This window comes from Chenopodium quinoa, unplaced genomic scaffold (genome assembly GCF_001683475.1).
Source record: "Chenopodium quinoa cultivar QQ74 unplaced genomic scaffold, ASM168347v1, whole genome shotgun sequence".
NCBI classification, from domain to species: Eukaryota; Viridiplantae; Streptophyta; class Magnoliopsida; order Caryophyllales; family Amaranthaceae; genus Chenopodium; species Chenopodium quinoa.
The window spans coordinates 2,010,606-2,021,981 of record NW_018744991.1 but is presented as its reverse complement, the minus strand read 5'-3'; the positions used below and the strand labels follow the sequence as shown (position 1 = coordinate 2,021,981).

At 30.5% G+C, this 11,376-nt stretch overlaps 1 protein-coding gene across 1 annotated transcript; it reads right to left on the bottom strand.

Annotated features, from left to right (window-relative positions):
- Positions 1-8,720: 8,720 nt before the first annotated feature.
- LOC110706919 (non-classical arabinogalactan protein 31-like) lies at positions 8,721-10,929 on the bottom strand. Its single transcript, XM_021884911.1, has 2 exons — positions 10,285-10,929; positions 8,721-9,381 (listed from the first exon to the last, which is right to left on the bottom strand). The coding sequence occupies exons 1-2, from the start codon at positions 10,892-10,894 to the stop codon at positions 9,065-9,067; spliced, it is 927 nt and encodes a 308-aa protein (XP_021740603.1). The 5' UTR covers positions 10,895-10,929; the 3' UTR covers positions 8,721-9,064.
- Positions 10,930-11,376: the final 447 nt, after the last annotated feature.

The following is an 11,376-nucleotide window of genomic DNA, read 5'->3' as shown; positions in this document are numbered from 1 at the left end:
CATAAGTGACTTAATTTGTGTTGTTAAGCTATGATCGTTTTATTTTTCTACCCGGCCATTTACTTAATGTTCTAGTCTGTTGGTGTCTTTTAATTTTCAACTAGTTAAGTTGTATAGCATGTGAAAAAACTACGTATATGTTCTTCATTCGTCCTTCCTTAGCTTTCATGAGACATAACGATAAAATTTGATCATATTTGAAGGCAAATGCTTAGATTTTCAAACAAGGACAGAGGGGACCTTCCACCGGGGCCATTTGGGGCCTGGCCCCGGTAAATTATTGCTATTAATTAGTTAATAAACTTAGATTAACATATTTTACTTATAAAATATTAGAACATAGTGATTAGTTTTGAGTGAGAGGTAAAAGATTCAATCCTGGCCCCTCTAATATTTTTGGCCAAGATCCGCCACTAAATAATGGCGACTTGATTGAGAAGACTTGATCGAAGATGCTTAATTAATTAGTAAGTCAATGTACGTAGCAATGCCTAAGCTAGTTAATTAAAATTATCCAAAAAGTCCAAAACCTTAATTACCTGTTCGAGCATGCTCGAATATTGACTTTGCCATTTTAGAATAGTTAATGGATCGCCGACATTGATGAGCGAGTTTAATTAATTTACCCAACTTTTTTTAACCTATTTTGGGTTTTGCACCATGTACACCTGTGGTATTATTATTTTTTTACTATTTTTAATCACAACATTTAATTTGGAAATTTACATTTTATACTTACCACTCATACTTTCTTTTATTGCTAATATACTTTGTACTCGTATTTGGTAAAATATAGGGGGTGTTTGTATTTGAGAAGTTTGGGGCAAAAAGACTAAAAGAGAGAGGTTTAACTGACCCAAGCTTGTAATGTGAGTGTTCGATTGTGTGAGGATTGAGATTTGAGAGAGAGAGAGAGTTTTAAATAAGTTCTAAATGTTTAATAATCTTGAAAGAAAAGCTAGTGATTGAAGCATTTTAGTGAAATGAATCTTTAAGTTTATCCTAAAGTTGATCAAGCTTGCTCAAATTAGCACGAGTAATAAAATATCCATCCTTAGTGGTCAGTTTACTCTGCAAAGTAGTTACGAGTATTGGCTAACAATTATTTATCAAATACTTTTATCCTAATCGATCAAAATTGAAATCATTTTCTTACATGTCTAGATTCTTATTACTAACAGCTTGTATTCTATAACTATTTTATAAGAAGCATACACAGTTAATTTTATTCAAGAACAATGGTTAGGAAAATCGCTAAATATCATAGAATATACCAAAATAGTAACAGAATACCAAATTCTTATAAATGTAAATATGCTAAATTCTTATTACTAAAAGAATACTACAAAGTGGTACGTAAGTGATGAATATTGACCCAAATTCCTCCCCTATATATAATAAAGTTATGTAACCGATCATAATTTGTAGGGAGCCAATTCTTCCCGATATGCTCTATAAATCCTTGTCTCTAAAGAACCTGGTTCTATAACTTCTTGACTAGCCGATTTCATATGTTATGTTAAACTTCATTCTAAGTATAAAGCCTCTCAATTATACTACGTATAAGCTATGGCTAGCTCCTTAATGTTTACGAACGTTATGAACTTACGGTTACCTTCCATAAAATTTTGAGTGGTAAGCAAGGGGTTATCGACGTATGTACCATGATCTTCTAAAACTAAGTTTTTCCTCACACACGTTTTCAAATCACGATAAAATTTATTATTTTGATTCGTCAAGACCTGGTGAGACGTTAGTTGTCCCATGGAGAAGACTGATCCGTGTAACTCTTAAACCCCAAATTATTCTTAAAGTTTCATTTCACAATTAATTAAATTAAATGTTGACATTTTACGTTCATTTCAATTTCAGTGTATGTTTAGAGGATTAGTTAATGAAAGTGGGTTACAAGAGCCACAGGCCCACAGCCTGTAAGGAAAAGTTGGTTATTTAGCCCACTAGACATCAGCAGATACAAATTTTTCCCTAGACTCTAATGTATGCAGCTTCCCCTACACCCCCCTTTCTATACTACGTCGTTTTATCTAGTAGCACTTTTTGTATATTTTTTTCCTTTCCTTCTTTGCTTTCAATTCAAACAAGTATATAAACATTTTTACAAACCTCATTTGCTTCATTTTCTCTCTCTTCTTTTTCACTGATATCATTTTCTCTCTCTTGTTTTTTCTTTTTATTATAGTTTTTTAAATTTCTCTCTCTTCTTTCATGGAGATCAATGTAAGTAATTCGTACTTTTAATGATAATCAGTCAATCGATTTTGATAATGCTTTGTTTTATGATTGTAATTGTATGATTATAATGTTTTGATTTCATAGTTTTTGTTGTATTGATTTTAATTTTGATAATGCTCTGGTTTTGGTATTATTGTTGTTGTTATAAGTTGATTAATAATTTAGGTTGTATTGTTCTTCTAATTCGATTGTTTTTTTGTTTTTGTTTTTGTTTTTGTATTTTTTTTATTGTAATGTTATTATTTGAGTGTTGTTTTTTTTTTCCAGTTTTGTGTGTTTTATATGAGCATTTATTGTTGTTTTAATTTTGCTAATCGATTATTTTTACAAGTTTTATGCGTCGTATAAAAATAATCTTAGTTAAAATAATGATCACTTCTGTAATAGTAAATGTTCATTTATATTTAATGTATGTTTTATGTAGTAAACTATATGTTTATTGTAGTTGTATTTGAATATATATGTTGTATATGTGAATTTCAATTATTTTCATTGTTTTGTAAACGCTCATATACATTTTAACTAGTGAATATATTTTAATCTTTGTTCAGTCGTAATAATATTCATTTATGTAATTATAAATGTCATTTATATATATATATATATATATATATATATATATATACATACATACTTGTGTTTATGGAATTATATGTTGTACATGTGACTTTTAATGATTATCACTATTTTGTAGTTTCAAAAATAATGTAGTTATGTAACGATAGATGATCATTTTTATTTTTACATATGGTAATTTAACTTTAATTGACCAAGTGCATCATTATAATTGAACATTATTGTTGATGTATTTGTTATTTATTACATGTTACATTATTGCAGTGGGGAAAAGGATGTTATTATTTTTGAATAAGCAAGTAAGTCTGAGTTAGTGGGGAAACAATTTAAATCTGCTGAAAAAGTTTATGAAATGTGTTCAAATTCCAATTATGTGGTCAAGCCAATGATCAAGTTGCTTCTAGTGTTCAAAAGATCGAGTGCTCAAATTCCTCCCGTTAGCTTCCAGAAATGTACAAATTCCTATAAATGCTCAAGTGGCTCCTAATATATATAAGAATACCTTTAACCTTTTGCTATTAAGAACTATTTTTCTTATTGAAATATTAATTTTTTTTTTTTATAATTCTTCTATAAGTTTTATTTTAGTATTTGAAACTGATCATCAGTTTCTAAAAGTGATCATTAAGTTTTTTTACAGAATCATTTAGCCTTTGTCAATGATCAAAATTGATAAACATAATACTTTACATAAAACCCGCAATTTTCATATAAAATTGTAAGAATTATTCTGTAAACAAATAATATCTAGCAAACTTTAAACGTACAAAATAAAAATTAAACAACATAGAGTAATTCTGTTAACAAATAATATCTATAAGTTTTATCAACCAGCTATGGATATATATCTATCCATAAGTGAACATATTATATTATGCCTTTGCAAATCTTCTTGCTGATATTCTATTATTCTTAGACTCATGGTTTTTTCTTCTGTAGTATTAGTTGAGCAATGTGTTGCATCCTCAGCCTGCCTTCTGATTTGGCCTACCTGTTAATGAAAATAAATTGTTATTAAACTGAACATTAAGTGCTATATAAATGATCATTATATGCTACAAAATTGAATACAAATTAATATAACTTGTTTATTAAATTTTACTTAAACTATTAGCTTTAAAGGCACAAACCTAGATTTCTTACTTATTGTTCTCTTTTTGCCCAGATTTTGAAGAAATTTTAAAGTTGAATTGATGGTTTATATATACTTCCTTTATTTTATGACAAGAATGTATAAGTATAACTAAGTTTTATATTTATATATGAACATTTAGTTATCTATATTTGAACATACTTTTTTATTATGTATGAATGTGTGTCTTGAGTTTCTTAAAAAAAAAAAAAAAAAAGTGTGTCTTGAGTTGTATGTACATCATCTCTTGGTTGTACTTGATATTCACTTAGCTTGTGTGCACTTCAATTGATTAGAATCATTTAAATAAAAATCAATAAAAAAGATGTTTATTATCAACTAATATGAAAATAAACATATAATTTATTAAAAGTAAACATTATAGAAATCATACTCTAGATTTACTAATTCAGGTTGAATTTCGTCATCAATATTTGGATTATCCGTCTCTTATTCACTGAAAATTATTTAAATGTCAACATAAAATGTTATTTAAAATATCTATATATAAATGAACATATATCAATTTATAAATACACATACAATACTACTCTTTTGCAAATTTCCTTGCTAATCTTCTGTTGATCCTACATTTAGTAATTTCTTCAAAAAGCATTAGTTGAGTGTGTATTGCATCCTCAACTTCCTGCTTTGGTCTACCTATTGATAAAAATGAATAATAATGTTAATTGTTATTTAGTAATATATAAATGAACAATATATTTTAACTAAATAAACATTTAATGAACATTATATAAATAAACATTGTTTGGTTTAAAGTCACAAACCCATTTTACATTTGATTAGAAGTGAATGTTTCCATGTGTTTCATTATGTAAACTCCATAGTTTGTGTAATCCGCATTACTATGCCACTTTAAATGGCACATCACTGCAATATATATTGTTCTTGTATATTAGTTTATATACAAAAAAGAGAAGAAGGGAAAAAAAATGTTATGTATTTCATAAATGTTCATATATTTATGTACAAATGAACATTATATTTGAAGACAAATGAGCATATTTTTACAGGTAAATGCTCATATATGAACTATTAAATATGAATAGCATATCCATCTCTAAATTTCATCAAGTGTTTCACTTAAAATGGTATAAAAATTACAATCCAGCTTTGTTTATTATGCATTTTATAAATATTCATTTATGTATGTAGAAATGCTCATTATATTTAAAAATAATGAACATATTAATAAATGTAAATGCACATATATAAACTATTAAATAAACATTAAAATGTATGGTATTTCAAGTTTTGTATGCATTCATAATATTTTATACAAATCATTATTCGTACATGTTTAAAAAATAATCAAATCAGAATATGTTAATGAACACATATTAACATGTAATTATAGGTAAACATGTAAATAATTTCATTAATATGGAAATGAACATATAGTGCTTTGTAATTGTTCATTTTACCTATGCATCCGAGATATTATTTTTTCAACGGTAGAACTCTACGCTTGTATATTTTTTTAAAAGTGTTGGATCTACAATAGGACAATTTTGTACATGATTTTTTTTTTTTGTATTTTTTTCCAATGAGGTGTTTTATCATCATCACTGTTTTTACATTATATATTTTTTATTAATAATTTTTTTGAAGAAATACTTGTAAATTTAAAAAGTTTGAGTAAATATATACTTACATTTATGAAGAATCTTGTTTTTCGTCTCTGAAACAGATTTCTCTGAACTGAAAATTAAATTGAAACAAGTAGATGTTGATTTTATTACTACACTACTAAAAATTACGGTTTTTGCGTCCGTCGCAAACGGTCGCTGAAATAGCAAAAACGGTCGCTAAAAATAATTGCAACTGTCAACGGTCGTAACGTGGTGGTCGTTATTCACTTGGTCGCAAAAAGTCATAATTGCGACTGATTGGAGGTCGCAATAAATTTGCGACCGTTTTCTTTATTTTCAACGACCGGTATAACAGTGGTCGCAAATTTTTCATTTGCGACGACTGAAGGCACTTTCTAAAAGTTTTTAAAAAATAAAAAATATATATAAAAGACGGAAACAAACGAAAGCAAACATCAACGAAAATCCATAAATCAAATCAAACCAAACCAAACCTCAACCTAAATCAAACTACAAATCAAATTAACCCAAAAACAAACCACAAAAATCAAATCAATCCAGAAACAAACCACAAAAATCAACCCAAAAACAAACCACACCAAAGTCAACCAACAATGAAACCTAGCAGAAATTAACCCAAAATTACAAAGCAAAAACAAACCACACAAATCAATCAAACGAAATAAAAAATTACCAAAAATCAAACCCAAATTCAAAACGAAAATCAAATCCAAGATGAAAAAAAACCAAACCAAAATTAATGAAAAATCACAAAACCCAGAATGAACAAAAATTCGACCAAAAAAATCGAACAACAATTCGGCCAAAAAAATCGAGAAATAATTCGAGTCAAAAATTAAATCCACAAAATTATACGAACAAAATACGACCAAAAATTGAACAAAAAAAGTAATAAAACCACATAAGTTGAAAATAAACAAAAACAACCAAAAAATTGAACCCACAAAAATAAAATCGAACAAAAATTATACCCACACATATAAATTCGAACAAAAAAAAAACCACATAAATAAAATCGAACGAAATAAAACCACATATATAAATTTGAAAAAAAATTAAACCTGCATAAATTTGACCAAAAAATCGAACAAACAACGAATTACACCCACAAAAACGAAAATAAACAAAAACAAACAAAATTTTAAGAAAAATCAACATACCTTTCCAAATATTTCTTCCTCTTTGGATTTATATGGTCAAATTCAACCATGAATACTCCAGATCTGGAATTTTTATGGTCGTATTTTACCATGAACACCATAATCCGGACAAGAAAAAAAGAATAAAGAAGAAAAAGAGAATAGAGGGAGGAGGAGAGGTAGTGAATATGGTGGTGGAGGAAAGAGTTGCAAACGTCGGTAAACATGGAGGATGAGGAAAGAGAAAGGAAGGAGAAGTGAGGAGAGAGAAGAAAGAGAAAAGAGGAAAAAGAAGAAAGAGAAAGGAAAGAGAAGAGACAGAAGGCCGTGAGAAAGAGGAGAAAGCGGCGTGAGGTTTAAGAGAAAATTAGGGTTAGAGTGAATAAGGTACCCTTTTATACCCGTTTTTTATTTTTATAAAAAAAAGTCTTTTGCGACTGCTAAAATTACGACCGCTTCTTAAGCGGTCGCAATTTACGACCGTTTTTGGCGGTCGCAAAAGGGTTTTTTTTTTTTTTTTTTTTTAATTTAGAATTATTTTAAAAATGTTCAAATTACCTTGCGATGGTTTAAAAGGGCAAAAATGGTCGCAAATCTGCGACTGCTTTAAAAAACGGTCGCAAATCTGCGACTGCTTTAAAAAACGGTCGCAAATCTGCGACTGCTTTAAAAAACGGTCGCAATATTGCGACTGTGCTCAAGACGGTTGCAGATTTATATTATGCGACCGTTTTGATGACGGTCGTAGAAAAACGGTCGCAATTTGACCGAATTTTAGTAGTGCTGATTATTCGAAACAGTCACTTTGAAATTGATCAATAATTAACATAAATACTTACATTGATACATTTTCAGCAATTGAATTATCAATTTGTTTTCCGAAACACAATCACAAACATATTCTCAAAAAATTAGGGTTTGTATTTATTTTTATTTATTTATTTTTTGCTATAAACATGAACATTAATACGTACTCTTTTGATTTCCGTTTTTTTTTTGGTGAAATTTGCTTTGATTGTTTGATTTCGTCTCTAATGTCCGCCATTGTTAAAGTTTTAGAGCTTTAAATGAGAGAGAAAATGAAGAAAGATCGAGATGAAATGACAATTTTTGATTTTGTGTGTGTGTGTGGGGGGGGGGGGTGTTGGGATAGTTCTAGCCATAAATAATTAATCAGCAGAAGCCCAAAATAATAGCTAGTCAAATATACGAAGCTGGGACAATTCAGGCCCAGTACTTTCTATATATTTTTTTTTATTTTTTTTTTACAATCACTTTCTCTAATTTTTAACATGTAACATTTCTTATTTCAATCAATAATACTATCTTTTATTTTCAATATGTAAAAATCATAGAAATTTAACATTGTGAAAGTAAAGTACAAATAAAAACGAATTTTACAAACTCCCACTTGATTACAATAAAAACAAAGTGTTAAAAAAAATAATAGAAAAAGTAGATAATTAGAAATATCAATGGTCGAACTTCATTATAAGTGTACTAATAAAACAGATGCATTATTTTAGGCGACGTTTTCAATTACATGAAACCATTATGAAATCCAATAATAATACCAAGCAAGGTTAAGGGGAAAAAATAGAGAGAGGGGAAAGAGAAGAGGGGGGAGGGGGGGGGGGGGGAATTAACAACCACCTCATTAGTTACGTAGTATTAACAACGACCTTATTTGGCTTTTTCAAATTCTAAGCTAGCAATTAAGTGTTGAATTACCTATTTACTTGGTGAAAGTCTAATATATCCCTTTCATATTTTCATATTACGTATAATAGATACAAATTCTAATTCTAGCTTGAATATCTCACTAATACAATTGATAAAAACATACAATCCTACGAATACTGATAATATATTACGAGTAATTTTTTAGGAAAATAGGAAGGGGAGATATTCTTTTACTCCGTATGTTCTTTCATTTTCAAGCGAACAAAGTCCAACAACAATCAAAACATTGCGTGCAAGATGCAATTGTTTCCAATTCCACAACATTTGACATTAATATCACTTTCAAATTTCAAAGTAACCATACACAAGTGAGTAATAATCATGCATCTTTGCCATGTTATTATTCTTCCTCGCTAAAACACATAAAACAATACTGAAATACACCTGACACAACTGAACTCATCCTCTCTCTCTTTTCTCTTTCCAATCTCTACTGCATAGTGCATACGATAAGTAGATAAATATAAAACGTTACATAAAACAAATTACATTAATAGACGTTCATAAAAACCAACAAAAGCATGGGGAACTAAATAATTCACTTTTCAAATATTTAAACTTTTTTTTTTTTTTAAAAATATCCCTTTCTAGTGTTTGTAACACTTGGAAGGCTCAAAAGCAAAGGGACCCACAGTGAAGAGAGAGTAAGGCAAAGGCTTAGGTGGTGGGGCCATGGTTTTGTTAAAGAAGAGGAATGCCCCTGAAATCCCTCCATTTAGATTGGTTGCATGGGAGCATGGCCCACTGTTATTGGGCTTTTCTAATAGAAAGACCTTGCATTTATGGGCCCCATAAGTGGTGATGTGGTTTGGGGCCTCAAGAAAGAAGAACCCATTCTTGTCCGTTGTTGATTCTTTCTTTATCAAGTACTTTGTGTTCCTGCATCTTAGCTCCACCTTTGCTCCTGTTTTCACAAGGACCATAACACAACAATAAGTATTAGCAAGTCACGTGTTGTTCGGTGTTATTTAACGTTTATGTTAAGATTTGACATTTGATATTGAAACTCTTTTGAAAAGACGTTGAAACTTTTACTTAATTTGAATAAAACTACATAAGCTTCCTCTATTGTGGGAGATCTAGTTGTTGATACCAGTATCACTAATTATAAACAATGTACTGTACCATAAGTTTGTTTTTTTTTTTTTTTTTTATATATATATTTTTTTTTAAGTAGTTTGTTTGAATAAAGTGATGATAAACCCTTTATTTAATTTGATATACCACATATTTTGGTTTGATCGACGTACTTTTACGATCTTTAATGTACATATAGTTGTACACTTTCTGTACTTAACATCTTTATTAAGGAAGTTTAACCATGAAATATGGTCAAAGTATCTTCTTTGAAACTTTGTCACGGGTAAGATGTACCAAAAAAGGGCGTACTTTGTTGTATCCTTTAAGGCATACTAATACAAGTAATATTGTTAAACCCATACGTAGTACTTATAAAATAATTAAGGGTAATTTTAAGGGTAATCTATATAAGCATTAAATATATTTTTTTAAAATGAAATTAAGTTGAGGATTCATGACAAAATCACACACAGATTGGTATAATTAATATTAATTTATGCTTAATAATTCTTTTTTAAAGGGCTATGTTTATCACTTTCTAATATTTAAAAATATGAAGAAAAAAAATAAATACTACTAGGAGTAGCAAAAAAAACTTTATGCTACATTATAATGCCTTCATCCTAGGAGTCTAGAGTATATATTTTTACATTTGGAAAGTTTCTTAGGTAGGATAGGAAGAACTTGTGAGTAAAATAAAAATGAAGAGAGAGAGAGAGAAACAAACCAGGAAGAGGGGAGGCGGCAGTGAGAGTAGCAACACCAGAATAAGAACAATTCTTACAGTAAACAACACCTTCAACAGCCACCAACTTCCTAGGCGGCATTACATGATGAGGAGCAGGAGCTGGAACAGGCGCCTTTGTTGGCGGGTAAGACGGGGACTTAGCTGGTGAGTGCGCGGGGGCGGAGGCAGGAGAGTGAGACTTGTTGTGGTGGTGGTGGTGGTGGGCAGTGGGAGCGGAGGCAGGGGAGTGAGACTGATTGTGGTGGTGGGTTGGGGCGGGTGCGGGTGCGGGTGCGGAGGAAGGTGAGTGAGATTTGTTGTGGTGGTGGTGATGGTGGTAAGGGGCGGCGGAAGGAGAGAGAGTGTGGTGGTGGTGGTGGGTGGGGGCGGCGGCAGGGGCGGAGGAGGGGAGGGCGTAAGGAAGGGTGTTGAGCTCATTATCAGTAGTAGCAGTAGCAGTGAAGAAGGTAGCAAGTGATAGGACTAGAAGAGAGAGAAAGAATGCATGAGGAAGAGAGAGATTGCCCATGATTTTGTGAAGAAAGGGGGAGAGTAATGAGGGGAGAGAAAGTGGAAGGATTTGGAGGGTTAGAGTGGAGTGGTGCTTCATTTATAGAAGGGTTTAAGGGAAGGAATAGTGAAGTGTGAAGTTGCTTGGGATGGATAAAATGAACTGTGGTTAAAAAAGTGGGATTTGTGACATTGTTTGAGCATATTTTTGATGGGTCACTCTTTTTTTTTTTTTTTTTTTTTTTTTTTTTTTTATCTTTGGGTTAAGTTTGTCATGATTTGCTTTATGGTAAAATTGGACATGTACACATTTTTTTTAATTATGACTTGCTGTCTTGCTGACCATACTCACCATTGTCATTGTTGCTGCACACTTGCACTAGAATTCAAGACATTGTCGAATTTTCACGTACAAGGAGGCTACTGGCTACATTCGCGAGTGATCGATAGTGAGTTGAGATGAGTTGGAATTTGGGGTGATTTGATTTATTAATTAAAATCCTGCTAAATAACTACTTTAAAGATTAGATTTTACTTCAAAGATTATGAAGGTTGGCATCACGAGTCCGCATGTTTCGTAAT